The sequence below is a fragment of the Vanessa tameamea genome, chromosome 28 (assembly GCF_037043105.1).
Source record: "Vanessa tameamea isolate UH-Manoa-2023 chromosome 28, ilVanTame1 primary haplotype, whole genome shotgun sequence".
Classification (NCBI taxonomy): Eukaryota; Metazoa; Arthropoda; class Insecta; order Lepidoptera; family Nymphalidae; genus Vanessa; species Vanessa tameamea.
The window spans coordinates 2,320,819-2,344,142 of record NC_087336.1 but is presented as its reverse complement, the minus strand read 5'-3'; the positions used below and the strand labels follow the sequence as shown (position 1 = coordinate 2,344,142).

The 23,324-nt window shown below is 34.4% G+C and overlaps 4 protein-coding genes across 4 annotated transcripts; 1 reads left to right on the top strand and 3 right to left on the bottom strand.

The window, feature by feature from the left end:
- Positions 1-10: 10 nt before the first annotated feature.
- Positions 11-23,312, bottom strand: LOC135194231 (chorion class CA protein ERA.1-like). Its single transcript, XM_064219445.1, has 3 exons — positions 23,216-23,312; positions 22,432-23,051; positions 11-143 (listed from the first exon to the last, which is right to left on the bottom strand). Exons 1-2 carry the CDS (start codon positions 23,264-23,266, stop codon positions 22,659-22,661), a joined length of 444 nt encoding a protein of 147 aa, XP_064075515.1. The 5' UTR covers positions 23,267-23,312; the 3' UTR covers positions 11-143; positions 22,432-22,658.
- On the bottom strand, positions 7,798-8,792 carry LOC135194226 (chorion class B protein PC10-like). Its single transcript, XM_064219435.1, has 2 exons — positions 8,727-8,792; positions 7,798-8,294 (listed from the first exon to the last, which is right to left on the bottom strand). Exons 1-2 carry the CDS (start codon positions 8,772-8,774, stop codon positions 7,815-7,817), a joined length of 528 nt encoding a protein of 175 aa, XP_064075505.1. The 5' UTR covers positions 8,775-8,792; the 3' UTR covers positions 7,798-7,814.
- LOC135194213 (fibroin heavy chain-like) lies at positions 9,467-14,930 on the top strand. Its single transcript, XM_064219395.1, has 5 exons — positions 9,467-9,561; positions 9,726-10,116; positions 12,643-13,039; positions 13,925-14,003; positions 14,436-14,930. The coding sequence occupies exons 1-5, from the start codon at positions 9,511-9,513 to the stop codon at positions 14,913-14,915; spliced, it is 1,398 nt and encodes a 465-aa protein (XP_064075465.1). The 5' UTR covers positions 9,467-9,510; the 3' UTR covers positions 14,916-14,930.
- Positions 12,553-13,265, bottom strand: LOC135194229 (chorion class CA protein ERA.1-like). The gene is made up of 2 exons (XM_064219443.1): positions 13,169-13,265; positions 12,553-13,004 (listed from the first exon to the last, which is right to left on the bottom strand). Exons 1-2 carry the CDS (start codon positions 13,217-13,219, stop codon positions 12,612-12,614), a joined length of 444 nt encoding a protein of 147 aa, XP_064075513.1. The 5' UTR covers positions 13,220-13,265; the 3' UTR covers positions 12,553-12,611.
- Positions 23,313-23,324: the final 12 nt, after the last annotated feature.

Genomic DNA, 23,324 nt, shown 5'->3' with positions numbered 1-23,324 from the left:
TCTTTCATTTGTACTCATTTAAACCTCATATTTTACTTTAAAGCTCTGTATCTCGCAAGACTATTCTATAATTAGTCACAAAACATAATAGTTACAAAAAATGGCTTTCAAGTTCTTGTTGTTCTCTCTGTCAATCCTTGGATCTGTGTTTAGAAGTGAATAGCTACGTCACGCCTCCCGTGTTTGTGACCTCACTACTACTTCACTGTTACGAGCTCTCGCTCTTTCTATGCGAGGACGTGACAATTAGTTTATAACTGAGCACGGAGAATATTAACGCAAGTAGTATCGGTTAATAGTTTATAAACATTTTGAAAGATAATTTTTACACAGTATCTAGCATGTGGTTGTTAAAATTATGTTAAATTATTACTAACTATTTTTTATTTGCGGCTTTGCTTTTGAGGGGTTGGCCATCAAGTGTACGCATAAAAAAATTGTCATAAATTCAAGCTAAAAATGCATATTATTCAATACAGGATTATATAGATGATAGAAAGGCGAGGACCTAATACTTGTTGACTTTCAGGCAGGATATATTATGTTTATACATATATAATTATATTTGTTTAACTTAACTTTATATTTTAAATGTTGAAAAAGAGTAACTACTGAGTTTCTTGGCGGTTCTTCTCGGTAGAATCTACATTCCGAACCGGTGGTAGTTTCACTTATTATAGTTTGTAAAATTACGACTCAAAAGTGCTTGTAAAAGCCTACTTGAATAAAGTATATCTTGATTTGATTTGATAAAGCCTATGTATCTCCTTGAAGTTCCTTCATACCAAATTTGGCCTTCAAAGTTCAACAGATAGATATGTTTTCGCATTTATAATAATAGTACAGTTTATAACCAAGATTAGGTAGAATATAATTATAAATATAATTTTGAGTAATCTACTTCACAGAAAGGCTGTTACGTGTTTACTGACTATTACGAAAATGTTCTCATATTTCAATTATTGGAGATTGCTTAAGTACATTAATTAGTAATAAGTAACTTTTTTGGTTAACTTTTTACACCTTGTGTCCGAAAAACCCAAATATCTTACGGAACCCTATTTTTTTCAAAATAAATGTTACTCGTGGATAATGTAGCTTTCGATTGGTGAAAGAATTTTTTAAATCGGTCCAGTAGATTTTGAGCCTATTCATTACAACCAAACAAACAAAGTTTTCCTCTTTTTAATATTACAGAATAGATTATTCTACAAACTATTCGTATAATGTTATAATGGGTTATTCCTTTAAAATTATTTTTTCTGATTCGTTTCGCTTTTTATTACATTGTTAATTTATTAATATCTATTTCAGTCAAAAAACATCGAGTTGGTTACAAAAGAGATGAACATATATATATATATTACGATAGCAATTACGTTTAAGTTTTACGTTCATATTTCAAAAGTATTGTTATAAAATCGTTACTTCATTTTTTTGTCAATAGATGGCGTTAAAATGATTTATATAGGTCAATAGTTCGTTTCATTCGTGGTTTGAGAACGGTTTCAAATATTATAGTACTAGATGAAAGTCCGGCTTTACTTGGATAAAATAAAAAAAACCTAATGAATACGTTTTATCTATTATTAATAATTAATTTATTTTGGGTAAATTTTCATCGAGCTCCCAGACCTCTGCATAAAATTTTTATTTGGAACAAACTGAACGCACCCGTTAACGTCAAACATGGCCGCCCATTGAACTTCACGTCATTGAATTTTATGGATTTTGTATCGAAATATTTTGCGGATATATGTTTTCTACATAAAAATAATATTTTTTAACGATCTATAATTGTGGATAGGTTTCGATCGGGTCTATCGTAGACCAGGAAATTATTATTATAGTTGAATATGGACATAAATTCGGCCAGTGTCCGTATATTATAAACGTGCTATTGGATATATCTGACAAGCATTATTTTAACTAGCGCGTCATGACGTAATGAGGAACTGATGACTCGGTTAAAAGAATTAAATTTTGCCGACATAATATAATACAATTAGCATCGTACAAATAAATTTGAAACGAAAACTCAATTTCTGTTCAACAAAGATGATTTTAAATTGAATTATATTAAATGAATCTTTTAGAGTGATTATTAAAATAAAATCTATTTTTATCTACCATACTTAATTTACATCATATAGGTAATTAGTTCAACGTTAAAATATTAAAATGCTTCAGTAAGACTAACAAACTCAAATTCCTTTATTCAATATAGAAGCATTACACTTACTTATTCATAGTCAAACACTACTTGACTTGACTTCCGGTTTTGTCTTTTGTCTTTCCTACAACAATATTTTAAGGTGATTTTAACTTAGGATGGTAATGATTGTCATTGGAATATTTTAGAACAAGCATCATTTCAATTTGCTTTATTTGTGTTTATAATTAATCTTTTGGAAAATGAACGAAAAATCGGACACGTGTTTATGAATCTTCCAACCCGCTTGGAGCAACGTGGAGGAAAAACCTAAAAACCTACTTCTCAAAAGGAAGTGTCTTAGTCTAGCAGTTGGACGTTTGCGTTCATAAAACGAACCTATAAAGCAGACTTCTTTGTGAATGTAGTCTAAAACTCAAATCGCGTTCCAAGGAATTTGTCTAATTTGCTCCCAAAATTTAACGCTTAGTTTTTTATTTAGCAACTTTTTTTTATGAGATTCTTTTATAGAATTTTATATATTTACCCACAAATTATATTTATATTATAATTACAGATCAATTGTGAGGTATAATAAATGTTTGTTTTATGCGTTGAATCTAATAAAAATCTTTCTAAACGAATATTACATTAAGAAGAACAAATAGAATAAAATTCAGCAGTGATTACTATTTAAATAATGCCATGACAAGTGCTGAATTCGATTCATTGTATATTATGATATTTATTTTTCTAATATGTTTTTGGAATGATTATTTTTGAAACAAAGTTCTTTTACGAGGCTTACGGTAGAGGGAACTGGTAGAAATCGTCACGTAAGGAAAAACCATTATGCCCTTCCAGGTGACCTTTCCGTCTCTTTCTCGTTCACTCTGTCTCTTTCTTTTAAATACGGTTTTATTTAAACTTCCTTATTTTTACTGTTTTAATTCATACTGCTTCTCTAACGTTGTTAATTTATTAATTTACATTACATACAGCAAAAGCTACTTCGTTCCAAACGGGTGCCTCAATGGGAGGTATCCATTTTTAAATTAATTATACCATTTCGAACACAAGATTCACAGTTAAGGAAGGACGTCTGTCGGGTCATCTAGTATTTTATAAAACATGCTTGGGATCTAAATCAAATTTGCTTCAACGTGTTCAGTTTATTTCTACTAAAAACTCAAGAGAGTTGTTAGTTGTAAGAGTTAAAATTGTTTTTATATTTAACTAGCGACCAATGCAATGCTGACACTAAATATACTACAGTATGTGTGTGTCTTTATATACAACTTTCACAGTTTTTAGTCATTAGACAATACAAACCGCTATGTCCCTGCGTTCTAAATCTGTAAAAATTAAATTACATGCTGTAAAGGACCAAATTGATCTATATTAATTGCACAATGTATTTAAGGTATCTGATTGGATAAGGATCAATGCTGAATTGCTTAAAATCGCTTCGAAAATAAGCCATTATTTCTCGTAAAAAGTAAAGGATAAAAATGGTTGTTTTTGGTTATCCCTAAGAGATATAAATATACCATCGCGGATTTTGTTATAGTCCTTTTTAAGGTGTACAATACTATAGTACATTATTTTGATCTATCTCATAGGGTTCAGCCAGCGTTTGCAATGTAAGCGTAAAAAAATGTGCTTATTTACGGCATCACATTAGAAACCTCTAAAACTAAAACTGTTTCTCGACTACATAATAAACAACATACATATAAACCTTCGTCTTGAATCACGCTATCTTTAGGGACAGACAGACAGCGGTAAGCGACTTTGTTTTTTACTATGTAATGATACGTAAAAGACTTATACTTCTTTCTGTCCCTACTCACACTTCCGGTTTCGTCTCTAATTCCTACTCCGTTCAAGTTGTCCGATTATGGAACAAAGTGCCCGAACATATTAGAACAGCTACCTCAAAATTTACTTTTAAAACTCGTCTACGTGAGTAGTTTTTTTTTTTTTTTTTAAGTATGTGCATATATTGTTAATTAATTTTTAATTACCGTCTTCATGGTTTTTCTGTTTGACCTAAAGGTTGACTGGCAGAGAATGCCTTCAGGCATTAAGTCCGCCTTTTGTCTCATTAACTTTATGGTGGTCAATAAAGCATTTAAATAAATAAATAAATAAATACGTAAAAGAAAAGCGTTATCAATGTGAATAAGTTAGTAACGTCGATTCTACGATGAATTACGTAACTAAACGTGACATGCACATGTTTAGTCAATAGGTCATTGATACAGAAATAAAAGCACGTGAGACTGCGTCGATACATGAATTATGTGCATGGTATATAAAAATAAATATTTAAAATGAATAATAAAGTATTCTGTAATTATTTCGGTGCTTACGTGAAGAAGTGTAGGGTTTTAGTGCGAACTAGGCATCCTAGGCCCACATTAGGGGTATGTGGGAGAAACATGTAACGCATTTTTCCAGCGAGATAAAAAGGGAGGGGGGGATTGGTGTGCATTCACTTGTACTTATACCGACTTCCTTAAAAACATCCCGAAGGAGGATTGATATTTGACTTTGTAAATAGCCTTTATGGGTGTTTTTTGGTGAATGAATATAGTTTCTATGTCAGCAGCATATGCAGGACACGATACTATGAATATATACAAAATATCCTAATTTAGCAGTATCTATGTCAGTCGACTCTTTAACCTTTCACGCATGTTGAGGAGCTGAGTCTACCTGCAAACGATGTCAAATGAATGTATAGTAATGCCTAAAACGACTGTTGTTTTTTTATGAAATAGTTTGGTACAAGGGCAAATAGTTCACCTGATGGTAAATAGTTACCAATGTTTATAGACATTGGCGCTGTAAGAAATTTTAACCATTCCCAACGCCACCAATCTAGGCAACTACAATGTATTTCCAAAAACTATAACAACGAACAACTATACCCAGTATTACTGTTTGGTATATATTCAATATATGGAGTGACTGGTACATATCCAAACGGGCTTGCACAAGACTAACACCTAGTAAAGTAAAAGTTTGAGTGACATGTGACCATTACTGTCTTAACCATAAGGGCACGTGCCCAGGGGCCCATCCTGAAGGGGCCCCGAACCAACAATTTCTCGTTTGTGCACACGTTGACTGCTATGCCGAAGCACCAAAAATTTCTCTCACACGTTTGTGCACACGTAAATGATGATTCGAAAATGGGTCACAAAATATGAAGTGACCGGTTCAACCAAAACCAAAATTTGGGCGGCTAAGATCATCAAGAAGGGCAGAAAATATGGAGAGTGTATACCAGACTATTTGTGAGGATCCGAATCTTTCAATTCAGAAGCGTGCATCATGTGAAGATCTAAAACTGCACCTTTGACTTTGTAAACCAGGCTCTTTTACGCAATTGATCTCTTCTCGATGCTTGATAAAAGGATAAAGAACAATATCACTTCAATGGACACTTAAATGGTGAATTCGAAACAGGAGCAGGTGAGACTACTTAATCCACCAAAAGTGATGGGCTACGTCTTGAGGATACAAAAGAACGTTCGCTTTTTGGTGCCCGAACTGCAAAATTTCTGGGGTTATCACTAAAAAACTAAGAACTAAGAAGAAGAAAGTGAAAATTTTGTGGCAAATTGATGTCCCGGAGAAGCAGATATAAACTGGCCTCCACGCAGACTTGATTGAACTCTTATGGACTATATCTATTTGAAATCTAAATTTTATTATAATGAAACGACTTATTTTGTGCATATGGAAGAAAATATTTGTTACTTACGTTAAATACGACTTGCCGAGCAGTCATTAGAAATTTTAGACTAGATGAAAGTGAATGTGTGTGTTACCGTGAATGAAAAGGTTAATGTGGACGATATTCTTTTTAAGAAATGAATTTCCAAATAATCTATTTTGATAATCAATAAACCTTTTTTTTTATAGAAATTTTATTTTATTGACTGTCAAAAATATAAAATTTATTTTGAGACGCCAAGGTTAATATAATTTTAAATTTGTTAAAATTAGTTAAACGTATTACATTAATTTAAGTTAAGCTTTGAGCACAGACGTACAGCCTTGAACATGTTTACCGTTTGAATACGAACTTGACAATGTTTCAGAAGAATATGAACTGTTTTTTATATATTGAAGGCATCGTAGAAAAACGTTATCAAAGTAAGTTATAATGCTGATTCCACAATACGTGACACGCAAACGTTTAGCCAATAGGTCATTGATTTAGATAATTTTCATTATAAGAAGAAAAGCTTTATGTGGCACTGGGTGAAGATGTCACTGCTAAACTAGTGGAGGTAGAGCAGGTAGGCTGTTGAGTATCCGAACGTCAATATACCATTTAAAATAAATAGATGTATGGATAACTTATCTAAACATTAATGGTTATTTAAATGAACATAATACCTTTTTAACATAAGAATTGATAACATTAAGTGCTTAAATATATATACAAATATGAATTAAAAATAGTTAGATGTATAGATAGATATACATAGAAATATTATACAAGGGTCGACCAATGGTGGGCAGATGAAATAGTGGAGAAGGCAGGTCAAAGCTGGTTAATCATAGCCAGGGTGGAGAAAAATGGTATTACTTTTAGCCGTAAGAGTTCCGTACCTAACCTAATGTTATACACCATCCATATAAAAATGATTATACCCTCTTTTTACAGAAAGTTTTTTTTTTAAACTTATTTATTATTTTTATGTTTGTTTTTTTTTTTTTTATTTTGCTGTTAAAACACCAAGATCTTGACTCGAAGTGTAAAACCTTCATTAAAAGTATAAACCTCACCCTATTACCTCTACTGGTCCATTAGGGCTGGTTTATTTTTTGTCCAGCGGAACGCAATTGTGATTCGAAGTGTTAGTACTAGTTTTCTTGCCACAATTCCAGACGGTCAAGATTTATACAGTAACTATTTTTAATTCCTATTTGTAAACATTTAAACATTTAATATAAATAATTCACATGTAAATAAAGTTTACATAGTTTGAAAGATATATTTAAAATATATATTTGTTTAATTTTTCCGTCTTAAAGTTGTATATTTTTACTAGTACAGGAATAATGAAGGTTTAAGATATTATTATTTATAAATACGTCCAAATCCATAAAGGTTTGGTTTATTTACTATTCATAGCCCCCATCCTCTAAAATCAGTATTGGTTATGGTTTTTTTGCTACATAAAGATAATCTCTTCTGTAAAATAGGTTTAAAAAATAAAGTATATATTTTATTAAAAATAATTTAGTGATATACTTTTTCACCATTCCTTGGAATCTGTTCCATTCTCGAAAATATCCGTCAATTTACGAACCTACACATACAAAGATGGTCATACATCTTTTGTTTGTGGCTTTTATTGGTCACAGATTATTTCGCCGATATCACGTGAGAACTGATCCTTAAAGTATTAGCTTAATTAGAATGACAGCTGTCAGAAAAAGTTATGAATTAACTCTGTAATAAACTTAGCCCTGTCGGCACAACTAAAACTAAGAATTGAAGATTGGTGAAATTTAGACGTTAGTAAATATATTAATTAGGTTAAATACCTATACCGCTTAAAAAAAAAACTAAATAAATCGATTAAATTTTTTTTTATTAGACATAAGGAATACGTCATCGTCGTTGTCTTCGTGTTTAGATAAAACCGCCACAGCCGCAGCCAGCACGGTTAACTCCAGCCACAGGACCAATACCGTAACCGATACCACCGTAGCCGATACCGTCAATAGCACCAAAGCCGTAGCCGACTGGGCCAGCAATACCAGCGGGGGCAATTTCTTCCAAAATGGCGACGGCACCGTTACCGCATCCGTAGTTGACAGCACCTGCACCAGCAGTTGGCAGAACACCTTCCAGACCAACGGTTCCCAAGAAAGGTAAAGCACCGGCGACTGCTAGAGCTCCTTCAATAGCGTTTTCTGAGAGCACAGAGACTCCGTTTGGTGGGATAGGAGAAGCGCTTGACACACCAAGACCACCACCGCTAGAGGCTGGGATCGCAGCAACACCGCATCCACAACCACCAGCCAGAGGAGCGCCGATACCGTAAGGTGCAGCAGCGGCCAAGGGAGCACCCCATCCCCATCCAGCTCCGTTGCATTGTCCAGCGATAGACTACCAATAAAATACAAATTAATATTTCGTCACATTAACGTTTTAAAATGAAACAGCAGATTCTTAAATGAAATTATTACTAAAACATAATAATTTAAACTTGATAGGCACATACATTATCTTATAGAAAAAATAATACAATGTATTTGTAATTAAACATACACCTCTTTAGGTTAATAAATTTAAATACTAAGTTTCTCTAGTTTTTCGCCTTAGAATCTTAATTCCAAACTGTTGGTAGATTTACATTTAATTCGAAATGACGACCCAAAAAAGTGACAAATACTACCTCTGAATCAATACTTTGATACCAATGAACATTCACTAATATTGGCAAACGAAGACAAATTTTAATTTTACTTAGGAGTAGCAAAACCACGGGTAATAGTACTAGTGATAAGTGTTAGAATCTTAAAAATACTACTAAATTACCTGGATCAAGAGCGCCTGAGCGCAGACCAAAAGAGCAGCCTTGAACATGTTGACCGTTTGAAAGCAAACTTGACAATGTCTCAGAAGAAGACGAACTGGTTTTTATATTGAAGGCATCGTGGAAAAGCGTTATCAGAGTAAGTTATAATGCCGATTCCGCCATGCATGATGTAACAAAACGTGACACGTAAATATTTAGTCAATAGGTTACTAATTTAGATAATACATGCACGTATGGCCGCGGCCTTAGATATGAAAAATATTTTGGCAATTTCAAAATTACCAATTCACTTGCATTCTTAAGAAAGGTATTCGGATTAATTTGGAGAAACGTAAGATGTCATTCGGTAAACCCGTTACTACTAAAGAAATGAGAGGAGGCAGACCACCCTGAATAGCGTAATGAGAATCCAAACATGGCGGTAGGTACCTATGACATATATGAGGTATACCCTTTGCCAGTCTGTCAACTAATTTGAAATAATAATAAAATTCAAATTGAAATTAAAATTTCGACAAACATCTCACTTAACGAAGGAGAGGAATCATTTTTGGCTCATTAGCAGTTCCAAATCACTGCTTACTTTTTGAAGTGGTTCTGAATTTCTCAATTTTGATAATATGTAATGCAAAATAGTAAATCGAAATTATATTAAAACACGTTTTGCAATTGCGACATACATATATATTATCTATTCGTAGTTACAATGGTAACTATATAAGCGTCTTAGTGACTTCTCATAGTCATTGTATATTCAGCTACTTTGGATACGCACCAAGCATCATGTCTACCTTCGCTTTCCTCCTCCTCTGCGTCCAAGCTTGCTTGGTTCAGGTAATATTTCCGTAATACTAATTTACTTAGTGGAATTACTGCAAAATGAGTTTAATTATTGATAGTGCTCGCTCAAGTAGTAAGAAATACTTTGTGTCCCGCTTAATTTTAATTAATATTACTACAAACCGAATAAGTTGATATGTCGTCTTGTTTTTGTTTAGAATGTGTACAGCCAGTGTCTGCGTGGTGCTGCTGGACCTATTGGGTGGGACGCTGGAGTAGCTGGCTGCGGCTGGGGTCCCGGCGTTGCTGGCGTAGGCTGGGAAGGTGGATTCGCTGGGCCCGTTGGCTACGGCTGGGGTCCCGGCGTTGCTGGCGTAGGCTGGGAAGGTGGATTCGCTGGTCCCGGTGCTTGGGGCTGGGGTTCCTACGGAGGTGCCGGTGTTGGTGATGTAGCAGTTGCCGGTGAAATGGGCGTCGCTGGTAGCACACTTGTCGCTGGTCAAGTGCCAATCCTTGGTGCTGTCGAATTCGGAGGTGTCGTGCCAGCTGCTGGAGCTGTGTCCATCGCCGGTAGCTGCGGCTGCGGCTGCAACGGTGGTTACATTTACTGAGCAAAAATTGTAATAAAAACCTTTCGCTGACCAAATAAATAATAATATTGGAACTCTAATGCAGGATTTTTATTTCTTAATAAACGAATAAACCAACATATTATATTCAGTTATTTACATACAAAACACGACACAAAAATATAGTACAAATATATTCATCACATTGTAAAAAAACTGTTCTAAATAAAGCTAGGGAAGGTGTAGAAAGCCAGAACGTAGTTGTGATCTGATTTAATAAAAAAAAACATTATTTATTTAAATTTGGATTGTAGGCGGGAAATCACTAAAGGTTAGTAGTCATTATCGCAGTCAGACCATTCCTAACACCGTGTTTGTGCCACCAACATAGTATCCAATGTTTTTATATCAGGGTGATAAACACAAGGTATTTCACTTGGCGGTCGATGGTGTTATGTGGGACTCGCCGATGCCTAGAACGCGTCATGCGGGAGCGCACACCGGAAAACCCATAAAAAAATCAGCGTCTCTTAGGTCATCATCGACATCATCACGGGATCACTTTCGCATGATACCACGATGTTCCAACAATTGGTCCATCTTTGCGGGCTCCAAGCTAAGGGGTTCCCGGGGTACAGAGAACCCTCTTCTATCAGCGACGCTTACAGTGATAGGAGACACTCCTCACGCTCCCTACCACATTTACATCTTTTCCAAGCATTCTTTGAATGTATTTACTTTTTAAATTTATTATTTTTATTTAAAAAAAACTGTTTATTTATTTAATTGTGAGAAAGCCCCAAGTTCCCATGAATTCTATTATGCACTATTATTATTTATTGTCTATGTATATGTTTTACTATATTTATTTTGTATATCTGTTATGTTTTTTCAATTATTATTAATTACCGCCTTCATGGTTTTCTGTTTGACCTAAAGGTTGACTGGCAGTTAATGACTTCAGGCATTAAGTCCGCCTTTTATCTCATTTACTTTGTGGTGGTCAATAAAGTATTTAAATAAATAAATTATCATTTACTAATCTATCGAAGTATAAATTACAAGCTGAACACGCGACTTCTTCCGCTTGGAATTGTGACAAAAATTAATCAATAACTTGTTTATAACAATTGACTCCCAACATTACCTAAATTCCACATAGCATTTATCTTTAAAATAAAAACAAAAACATAGACAACAAAATGAGAGAACATAAATTACTACTAATTAAAAATAAATAAATCAAGGAGAATAAAACAAAAAAATAACTCGATTAAGCAAGCGCGTTAACATTTTCTTAAAACTATTGCTTTAATGGCTACGAGTATATAAATCAGTGTCGTCATTGTAGCTTCTCCTTCGATCAACAATACCACTAGATTACGCTTCGCAGTCTCAAAAACGTTAGCAGCGAATAACGCCTCACTTCAAAGTGGGATCTTATTTCAATTTTGTTTACGTGCCGTAATGTCTCAGTGTGTGTTCAAACACCGTAAACGTAATTATCGGAAAATAAATGAAACTGACTGTAAAACATATTTTGGGTATTTAAATGCTGTTTTAATTTAAATAATAAAATATTTAAAAAAAAATCCTTTTTAAGCAAAAAATTGTTGCTTTAGAATAATGAATCTATAGAGTAGTTTTATAGTTTATTTTAATTTTTTTACTTTACCGTTGATCTAGCGGTTAATGGAACTGACTGCGACAGCGAATGTAATGGGATCGATTCACATATTTGTGTGTTGAACATTAGTGTTTGCTTTCAGTCCGAGGGTTTTCTATGTATTATAAATATATATTGCATTGTTTAAAAGTATTATCGCTTTGCCTATCTAGTCCACTCTGTACATTTTCTTCAAAATAAATATGTTTATCCGACGTTCAATAACAGTGTATAAGATAGCCAATATTTGATTGTTTACACTTCAACTGATTTTAAACACAAGAGTGTTTTTAAAGGTTAACTGACGTTATAAAATCCTTTTCGATTCGGTGATGCGAGTTTTTTTATTTTTAACTGGTAATAAGTCTTTATTCAGAAGTACATCCTACTGATCAGTTATTCTACCGACAAACTTGAATACTTTATATTGTTGTATTTAAAGTGAACCAGTGAGTGAACCAGTGTAGTTACAGAAACAAGTATCAAAACATTGGATACTATGTTGGTGGCACAAACACGGTGTTAGGAATGGTTTACATTTCTTACAGTGCTAAAGCCTGACTGCGATAATGACTACTAGCCTTTAGTGATTTCCCGCCTACAATCCAAATTTAAATAAATAATGTTTTTTTTATTAAATCAGATCACAACTACGTTCTGGCTTTCTACACCTTCCCTAGCTTTATTTAGAACAGTTTTTTTACAATGTGATGAATATATTTGTACTATATTTTTGTGTCGTGTTTTGTATGTAAATAACTGAATATAATATGTTGGTTTATTCGTTTATTAAGAAATAAAAATCCTGCATTAGAGTTCCAATATTATTATTTATTTGGTCAGCGAAAGGTTTTTATTACAATTTTTGCTCAGTAAATGTAACCACCGTTGCAGCCGCAGCCGCAGCTACCGGCGATGGACACAGCTCCAGCAGCTGGCACGACACCTCCGAATTCGACAGCACCAAGGATTGGCACTTGACCAGCGACAAGTGTGCTACCAGCGACGCCCATTTCACCGGCAACTGCTACATCACCAACACCGGCACCTCCGTAGGAACCCCAGCCCCAAGCACCGGGACCAGCGAATCCACCTTCCCAGCCTACGCCAGCAACGCCGGGACCCCAGCCGTAGCCAACGGGCCCAGCGAATCCACCTTCCCAGCCTACGCCAGCAACGCCGGGACCCCAGCCGCAGCCAGCTACTCCAGCGTCCCACCCAATAGGTCCAGCAGCACCACGCAGACACTGGCTGTACACATTCTAAACAAAAACAAGACGACATATCAACTTATTCGGTTTGTAGTAATATTAATTAAAATTAAGCGGGACACAAAGTATTTCTTACTACTTGAGTGAGCACTATCAATAATTAAACTCATTTTGCAGTAATTCCACTAAGTAAATTAGTATTACGGAAATATTACCTGAACCAAGCAAGCTTGGACGCAGAGGAGGAGGAAAGCGAAGGTAGACATGATGCTTGGTGCGTATCCAAAGTAGCTGAATATACAATGACTATGAGAAGTCACTAAGACGCTTATATAGTTACCATTGTAACTACGAATAGATAATATATATGTATGTCGCAATTGCAAAACGTGTTTTAATATAATTTCGATTTACTATTTTGCATTACATATTATCAAAATTGAGAAATTCAGAACCACTTCAAAAAGTAAGCAGTGATTTGGAACTGCTAATGAGCCAAAAATGATTCCTCTCCTTCGTTAAGTGAGATGTTTGTCGAAATTTTAATTTCAATTTGAATTTTATTATTATTTCAAATTAGTTGACAGACTGGCAAAGGGTATACCTCATATATGTCATAGGTACCTACCGCCATGTTTGGATTCTCATTACGCTATTCAGGGTGGTCTGCCTCCTCTCATTTCTTTAGTAGTAACGGGTTTACCGAATGACATCTTACGTTTCTCCAAATTAATCCGAATACCTTTCTTAAGAATGCAAGTGAATTGGTAATTTTGAAATTGCCAAAATATTTTTCATATCTAAGGCCGCGGCCATACGTGCATGTATTATCTAAATTAGTAACCTATTGACTAAATATTTACGTGTCACGTTTTGTTACATCATGCATGGCGGAATCGGCATTATAACTTACTCTGATAACGCTTTTCCACGATGCCTTCAATATAAAAACCAGTTCGTCTTCTTCTGAGACATTGTCAAGTTTGCTTTCAAACGGTCAACATGTTCAAGGCTGCTCTTTTGGTCTGCGCTCAGGCGCTCTTGATCCAGGTAATTTAGTAGTATTTTTAAGATTCTAACACTTATCACTAGTACTATAACCCGTGGTTTTGCTACTCCTAAGTAAAATTAAAATTTGTCTTCGTTTGCCAATATTAGTGAATGTTCATTGGTATCAAAGTATTGATTCAGAGGTAGTATTTGTCACTTTTTTGGGTCGTCATTTCGAATTAAATGTAAATCTACCAACAGTTTGGAATTAAGATTCTAAGGCGAAAATCTAGAGAAACTTAGTATTTAAATTTATTAACCTAAAGAGGTGTATGTTTAATTACAAATACATTGTATTATTTTTTCTATAAGATAATGTATGTGCCTATCAAGTTTAAATTATTATGTTTTAGTAATAATTTCATTTAAGAATCTGCTGTTTCATTTTAAAACGTTAATGGGACGAAATATTAATTTGTATTTTATTGGTAGTCTATCGCTGGACAATGCAACGGAGCTGGATGGGGATGGGGTGCTCCCTTGGCCGCTGCTGCACCTTACGGTATCGGCGCTCCTCTGGCTGGTGGTTGTGGTTGCGGTGTTGCTGCGGTCCCAGCCTCTAGCGGTGGTGGTCTCGGTGTGTCAAGCGCTTCTCCTATCCCACCAAACGGAGTGTCTGTGCTCTCAGAAAACGCTATTGAAGGAGCTCTAGCAGTCGCCGGTGCTTTACCTTTCTTGGGAACCGTTGGTCTGGAAGGTGTTCTGCCAACTGCTGGTGCAGGTGCTGTCAACTACGGATGCGGTAACGGTGCCGTCGCCATTTTGGAAGAAATTGCCCCCGCTGGTATTGCTGGCCCAGTCGGCTACGGCTTTGGTGCTATTGACGGTATCGGCTACGGTGGTATCGGTTACGGTATTGGTCCTGTGGCTGGAGTTAACCGTGCTGGCTGCGGCTGTGGCGGTTTTATCTAAACACGAAGACAACGACGATGACGTATTCCTTATGTCTAATAAAAAAAAATTTAATCGATTTATTTAGTTTTTTTTTTAAGCGGTATAGGTATTTAACCTAATTAATATATTTACTAACGTCTAAATTTCACCAATCTTCAATTCTTAGTTTTAGTTGTGCCGACAGGGCTAAGTTTATTACAGAGTTAATTCATAACTTTTTCTGACAGCTGTCATTCTAATTAAGCTAATACTTTAAGGATCAGTTCTCACGTGATATCGGCGAAATAATCTGTGACCAATAAAAGCCACAAACAAAAGATGTATGACCATCTTTGTATGTGTAGGTTCGTAAATTGACGGATATTTTCGAGAATGGAACAGATTCCAAGGAATGGTGAAAAAGTATATCACTAAATTATTTTTAATAAAATATATACTTTATTTTTTAAACCTATTTTACAGAAGAGATTATCTTTATGTAGCAAAAAAACCATAACCAATACTGATTTTAGAGGATGGGGGCTATGAATAGTAAATAAACCAAACCTTTATGGATTTGGACGTATTTATAAATAATAATATCTTAAACCTTCATTATTCCTGTACTAGTAAAAATATACAACTTTAAGACGGAAAAATTAAACAAATATATATTTAAAATCTTTCAAACTATGTAAACTTTATTTACATGTGAATTATTTATATTAAATGTTTAAATGTTTACAAATAGGAATTAAAAATAGTTACTGTATAAATCTTGACCGTCTGGAATTGTGGCAAGAAAACTAGTACTAACACTTCGAATCACAATTGCGTTCCGCTGGACAAAAAATAAACCAGCCCTAATGGACCAGTAGAGGTAATAGGGTGAGGTTTATACTTTTAATGAAGGTTTTACACTTCGAGTCAAGATCTTGGTGTTTTAACAGCAAAATAAAAAAAAAAAAAAACAAACATAAAAATAATAAATAAGTTTAAAAAAAAAAACTTTCTGTAAAAAGAGGGTATAATCATTTTTATATGGATGGTGTATAACATTAGATTAGGTACGGAACTCTTACGGGTAAAAGTAATACCATTTTTCTCCACCTCTGGTTATGATTAACCAGCTTTGACCTGCCTTCTCCACTATTTCATCTGCCCACCATTGGTCGACCCTTGTATAATATTTCTATGTATATCTATCAATACATCTAACTATTTTTAATTCATATTTGTATATATATTTAAGCACTTAATGTTATCAATTCTTATGTTAAAAAGGTATTATGTTCATTTAAATAACCATTAATGTTTAGATAAGTTATCCATACATCTATTTATTTTAAATGGTATATTGACGTTCGGATACTCAACAGCCTACCTGCTCTACCTCCACTAGTTTAGCAGTGACATCTTCACCCAGTGACACATAAAGCTTTTCTTCTTATAATGAAAATTATCTAAATCAATGACCTATTGGCTAAACGTTTGCGTGTCACGTATTGTGGAATCAGCATTATAACTTACTTTGATAACGTTTTTCTACGATGCCTTCAATATATAAAAAACAGTTCATATTCTTCTGAAACATTGTCAAGTTCAAGGCTGTACGTCTGCGCTCAAAGCTTAACTTAAATTAATGTAATACGTTTAACTAATTTTAACAAATTTAAAATTATATTAACCTCTTATACATGGCGTCTCAAAATAAATTTTATATTTTTGACAGTCAATAAAATAAAATTTCTATAAAAAAAAAGGTTTATTGATTATCAAAATAGATTATTTGGAAATTCATTTCTTAAAAAGAATATCGTCCACATTAACCTTTTCATTCACGGTAACACACACATTCACTTTCATCTAGTCTAAAATTTCTAATGACTGCTCAGCAAGTCGTATTTAACGTAAGTAACAAATATTTTCTTCCATATGCACAAAATAAGTCGTTTCATTATAATAAAATTTAGATTTCAAATAGATATAGTCCATAAGAGTTCAATCAAGTCTGCGTGGAGGCCAGTTTATATCTGCTTCTCCGGGACATCAATTTGCCACAAAATTTTCACATTCTTCTTCTTCTTCTTAATTCTTAGTTTTATAGTGATAACCCCAGAAATTTTGCAGTTCGGGCACCAAAAAGCGAACGTTCTTTTGTATCCTCAAGACGTAGCCCATCACTTTTGGTGGATTAAGTAGTCTCTCCTGTTCCTGCTTCGAATTCGTTGCACCATTTAAGTGTCCATTGAAGTGATATTGTTCTTTATCCGAAAGCAATATTTTATCAAGCATCGAGAAGAGATCAATTGCCTAAAAGAGCCTGGTTTACAAAGTCAAAGGTGCAGTTTTAGATCTGCACATGATGCACGCTTCTGAATTGAAAGATTCGGATCCTCACAAATAGTCTGGTATACAATCTCCATATTTTCTGCCGTTCTTGATGATCTTAGCCACCCAAATTTTGGTTTTGGTTGAACCGATCACTTCATATTTTGTGACCCATTTTCGAATCATCATTTACGTGTGCACAAACGTGTGAGAGAAATTTTTGGTGCTTCGGCATAGCAGTCAACGTGTGCACAAAAGATGAGCCCCTGGGCACGTGCCCCCGTGTGCCCTTATGGTTAAGATAGTAATGGTCACATGTCACTCAAACTTTTATTTTACTTGGTGTTAGTCTTGTGCAAGCCCGTTTGGATATGTACCAGTCACTCATCATATATTGAATATATACCAAACAGTAATACTGGGTATAGTTGTTCGTTGTTATAGTTTTTGGAAATACATCGTAGTTGCCTAGGTTGGTGGCGTTAGGAATGGTTAAAATTTCCTACAGCGCCAATGTCTATAAACATTGGTAACTATTTACCATCAGGTGAACTATTTGCCCTTGTACCAAACTATTTCATAAAAAAACAACAGTCGTTTTAGGCATTACTATACATTCATTTGACATCGTTTGCAGGTAGACTCAGCTCCTCAACATGCATGAAAGGTTAAAGAGTCGACTGACATAGATACTGCTAAATTAGGATATTTTGTATATATTCATAGTATCGTGTCCTGCATATGCTGCTGACATAGAAACTATATTCACTCACCAAAAAACACCCGTAAAGGCTATTTACAAAGTCAAATATCAATCCTCCTTCGGGATGTTTTTAAGTCGGTATAAGTAAAAGTGAATGCACACCAATCTCCCCCCCTCCCCTTTTTATCTCGCTGGAAAAATGCATTACATGTTTCTCCCACATACCCCAAATGTGGGCCTAGGACGCCTAGTGCGCACTAAAACCCTACACTTCTTCACGTAAGCACCGAAATAATTACAGAATACTTTATTATTCATTTTAAATATTTATTTTTATATACCATGCACATAATTCATGTATCGACGCAGTCTCACGTGCTTTTATTTCTGTATCAATGACCTATTGACTAAACATGTGCATGTCACGTTTAGTTACGTAATTCATCGTAGAATCGACGTTACTAACTTATTCACATTGATAACGTTTTTCTTTTACGTATTTATTTATTTATTTATTTAAATGCTTTATTGACCACCATAAAGTTAATGGGACAAAAGGCGGACTTAATGCCTGAAGGCATTCTCTGCCAGTCAACCTTTAGGTCAAACAGAAAGACCATGAAGGCGGCAATTAAAAAAAAAACTTATAGCATCTACAAAATAAATATTGATATATACTGTCTATCGTAAAAACATACATATAATATAACAATAGTTAATTTAATAATAATAGTACATAACAGAAATCATAAGAGCTTTCTGACAATATGTACTCACGTAGACGAGTTTTAAAAGTAAATTTTGAGGTAGCTGTTCAAATATGTTCGGGCACTTTGTTCCATAATCGGACAACTTGAACGGAGTAGGAATTAGAGACGAAACCGGAAGTGTGAGTAGGGACAGAAAGAAGTATAAGTCTTTTACGTACCATTACATAGTAAAAAACAAAGTCGCTTACCGCTGTCTGTCTGTCCCTAAAGATAGCGTGATTCAAGACGAAGGTTTATATGTATGTTGTTTATTATGTAGTAGAGAAACAGTTTTAGTTTTAGAGGTTTCTAATGTGATGCCGTAAATAAGCACATTTTTTTACGCTTACATTGCAAACGCTGGCTGAACCCTATGAGATAGATCAGTATGTACACCTATGTATGTACACTGTAGTATTGTACACCTTAAAAAGGACTATAACAAAATCCGCGATGGTATATTTATATCTCTTAGGCATAACGAAAAACAACCATTTTTATCCTTTACTTTTTACGAGAAATAATGGCTCATTTTCGAAGCGATTTTAAGCAAAACAGCATTAATCCTTATCCAATCAAGTACCTTAAATACATTGTGCAATTAATATAGATCAATTTGGCCCTTTACAGCGAGTAATTAAATTTTTATAGATTTAGAACGCAGGGACATAGCGGTTTGTATTGTCTAATGACTAAAAAACTGTGAACGTTGTATATAAAGACACACACATACTGTAGTATATTTAGTGTCAGCATTGCATTGGTCGCTAGTTAAATATAAAAACAATTTTAACTCTTACAACTAACAACTCTCTTGAGTTTTTAGTAGAAATAAACTGAACACGTTGAAGCTAATTTGATTTAGATCCCAAGCATGTTTTATAAAATACTAGCTGACAGACAGACGTCCTTCCTTAACTGTGAATATTGTGTTCGAAATGGTATAATTCATTTAAAATGGGGAGGTATCATGATGCACCCGATTGGAACGAAGTAGCTTTTGCTGTATGTAATGTAAATTAATAAATTAACAACGTTAGAGAAGCAGTTTGAATTAAAACAGTAAAAATAAGGAAGTTTAAATAAAACCGTATTTAAAAGAAAGAGACAGAGTGAACGAGAAAGAGATGGAAAGGTCACCTGGAAGAGCATAATGGTTTTTCCTTACGTGACGATTTCTACCAGTTCACTCTACCGTAAGCCTCGTAAAAGAACTTTGTTCCAAAAATAATCATTCCAAAAACATATTAGAAAAATAAATATCATAATATACAATGAATCGAATTCAGCACTTGACATGGCATTATTTAAATAATAATCACTGCTGCATTTTATTCTATGTGTTGTTCTTAATGTAATATTCGTTTAGAAAGATTTTTATTAGATTCAACGCATAAAACAAACATTATACCTCACAATTGATCTGTAATTATAATATAAAATAATTTGTGGGTAAATATATAAAATTCTATAAAAGAATCTCATAAAAAAAAGTTGCTAAATAAAAAACTAAGCGTTCAATTTTGGGAGCAAATTAGACAAATTCCTTGGAACGTGATTTGAGTTTTAGACTACATTCACAAAGAAGTCTGCTTTATAGGTTCGTTTTATGAACGCAAACGTCCAACTGCTAGACTAAGGCCCTTCGTTTTGAGAAGAAGGTTTTTAGAATTTTCCTCCACGTTGCTCCAACCGGGTTGGAAGATTCATAAGCACGTGTCCGATTTTTCGTTCATTTTCCCCGATGTTTTCTTTCAGCGCTGAGCAAAAGATTAATTGTAAACACAAATAAAGCAAATTGAAATGATGCTTGTTCTAAAATATTCCAATGACAATCATTACCATCCTAAGTTAAAATCACCTTAAAATATTGTTGTAAGAAAGACAAAAGACAAAAACGGAAGTCAAGTCAAGTAGTGTTTGACTATGAATAAGTAAGTGTAATGCTTCTATATTGAATAAAGGAATTTGAGTTTATTAGTCTTACTGAAGCATTTTAATATTTTAACGTTGAACTAATTACCTATCTGATGTAAATGAAGTCTGGTAGATAAAAATAGATTTATTTTAATAATCACTCTAAAAGATTCATTTAATATAATTCAATTTAAAATCATCTTTGTTGAACAGAAGTTGAGTTTTCGTTTCAAATTTATTTGTACGATGCTAATTGTATCATATTATGTTGGCAAAATTTAATTCTTTTAACTGAGTCATCAGTTCCTCATTACGTCATGACGCGCTAGTTATAATAATGCTTGTCAGATATATCCAATAGCACGTTTATAATATACGGACACTGGGCGAATTTATGTCCATATTCAACTATAATAATAATTTCCTGGTCTACGATAGACCCGATCGAAACCTATCCACAATTATAGATCGTTAAAAAATATTATTTTTATGTAGAAAACATATATCCGCAAAATATTTCGATACAAAATCCATAAAATTCAATGACATGAAGTTCAACGGGCGGCCATGTTTGACGTTGACGGGTGCGTTCAGTTTGTTCCAAATAAAAATTTTGTGCAGAGGTCTGGGAACTCGATGAAAATTTACCCAAAATAAATTAATTATTAATAATAGATAAAACATATTCATTAGGTTTTTTTATTTTATCCGAGCAAAGCCGGATTTTCATCTAGTACTATAATATTTGAAACCATTCTCAAACCACGAATGAAACGAACTATTGACCTATATAAATCATTTTTTTAACGCCATCTATTGACAAAAAATCGAAGTAACGATTTTATAACAATACTTTTGAAATATGAACGTAAAACTTAAACGTAATTGCTATCGTAATATATATATATATATGTTCATCTCTTTTGTAACCAGCTCGATGTTTTTTGACTGAAATAGATATTAATAAATTAACAATGTAAAAAAAAAGCGAAACGAATCGGAAAAAATAATTTTGAAGGAATAACCCTTTATAACATTATACGAATAGTTTCTAGAATAATCTATACTGTAATATTATAAAGAGGAAAACTTTGTTTGTTTGGTTGTAATGAATAGGGTCAAAAACTACTGGACCGATTTAAAAAAATCTTTCACCATTCGAAAGCTACATTATCCACGAGTAACATTTATTTTGGAAAAAATAGGGTTCCGTAAGATATTTGGGCTTTTCGGACACAAGGTGTAAAAAGTTAACCAAAAAAGTTACTTATTACTAATTAATGTACTTAAGCAATCTCCAATAACTGAAATATTAGAACATTTTCGTAATAGTCAGTAAAAACGTAATAGCCTTTCTATGGAGTACATTACTCAAAATTATATTTATAATTATATTCTACCTAATCTTGGTTAGCCTAGCATAAACTGTACTATTATTATAAATGCGAAAACATATCTATCTGTTGAACTTTGAAGGCCAAATTTGGTATGAAGGAACTTCAAGGAAATACATAGGCTTTATCAAATCAAATCAAGATATACTTTTTTCAAGTAGGCTTTTACAAGCACTTTTGAGTCGTCATTTTACAAACTATCCCTCAACCCCTCAAAAGCAAAGCCGCAAATAAAAAATAGTTGTAATAATTTAACATAATTTTAACAACCACATGCTAGATACTGTGTAAAAATTATCTTTCAAAATGTTTATAAACTATTAACCGATACTACTTGCGTTAATATTCTCCGTGCTCAGTTATAAACTGATTGTCACGTCCTCGCATAGAAAGAGCGAGAGCTCGTAACAGTGAAGTAGTAGTGAGGTCACAAACACGGGAGGCGTGACGTAGCTATTCACTTCTAAACACAGATCCAAGGATTGACAGAGAGAACAACAAAAACTTGAAAGCCATTTTTGTAACTATTATGTTTTGTGACTAATTATAGAATAGTCTTGCGAGATACAGAGCTTTAAAGTAAAAAATGAGGTTTAAATGAGTACAAATGAAAGATGACATTTGAGAGACAATGAAATTGTTTAATTTACGTTAGGAAACGGTCTTTCGTTGATCATGTTACAATTTCTCAGTAAATGTAACCACCGCCGCAGCCGCAACCGCAGCTACCAGCAATGGAGACAGCTCCAGCAGCTGGCACGATGCCTCCGAACTCGACGGCACCAAGGATTGGCACTTGACCAGCGACAAGTGTGTTACCAGCGACGCCCATTTCACCGGCAACTGCTACATCACCAACACCGGCACCTCCGTAGGAACCCCAGCCCCAAGCACCGGGACCAGCGAATCCACCTTCCCAGCCTACGCCAGCAACGCCGGGACCCCAGCCGTAGCCAACGGGCCCAGCGAATCCACCTTCCCAGCCTACGCCAGCAACGCCGGGACCCCAGCCGCAGCCAGCTACTCCAGCGTCCCACCCAATAGGTCCAGCAGCACCACGCAGACACTGGCTGTACACATTCTAAACAAAAACAAGACGACATATCAACGTATTCGGTTTGTAGTAATATTAATTAAAATTAAGCCGGACACAAAGTATTTCTTACTACTTGAGCGAGCACTATCAATAATTAAACTCATTTTGCAGTAATTCCACTAAGTAAATTAGTATTACGGAAATATTACCTGAACCAAGCAAGCTTGGACGCAGAGGAGGAGGAAAGCGAAGGTAGACATGATGCTTGGTGCGTATCCAAAGTAGCTGAATATACAATGACTATGAGAAGTCACTAAG

Coding starts and splice junctions, on each gene's coding strand:
- LOC135194231 (XM_064219445.1), bottom strand. CDS start 23,266: ATGTCTACCTTCGCTTTCCTCCTCCTCTGCGTCCAAGCTTGCTTGGTT. Junction 23,052..23,215: donor TCCAAGCTTGCTTGGTTCAG/GTAATATTTCCG, acceptor GTTTTTGTTTAG/AATGTGTACAGCCAGTGTCT.
- LOC135194229 (XM_064219443.1), bottom strand. CDS start 13,219: ATGTCTACCTTCGCTTTCCTCCTCCTCTGCGTCCAAGCTTGCTTGGTT. Junction 13,005..13,168: donor TCCAAGCTTGCTTGGTTCAG/GTAATATTTCCG, acceptor GTTTTTGTTTAG/AATGTGTACAGCCAGTGTCT.
- LOC135194226 (XM_064219435.1), bottom strand. CDS start 8,774: ATGTTCAAGGCTGCTCTTTTGGTCTGCGCTCAGGCGCTCTTGATCCAG. Junction 8,295..8,726: donor CTCAGGCGCTCTTGATCCAG/GTAATTTAGTAG, acceptor TTTTATTGGTAG/TCTATCGCTGGACAATGCAA.
- LOC135194213 (XM_064219395.1), top strand. CDS start 9,511: ATGTCTACCTTCGCTTTCCTCCTCCTCTGCGTCCAAGCTTGCTTGGTT. Junction 13,040..13,924: donor ACGACATATCAACTTATTCG/GTTTGTAGTAAT, acceptor TCTTCTTCTGAG/ACATTGTCAAGTTTGCTTTC. Junction 14,004..14,435: donor CTCAGGCGCTCTTGATCCAG/GTAATTTAGTAG, acceptor TTTTATTGGTAG/TCTATCGCTGGACAATGCAA.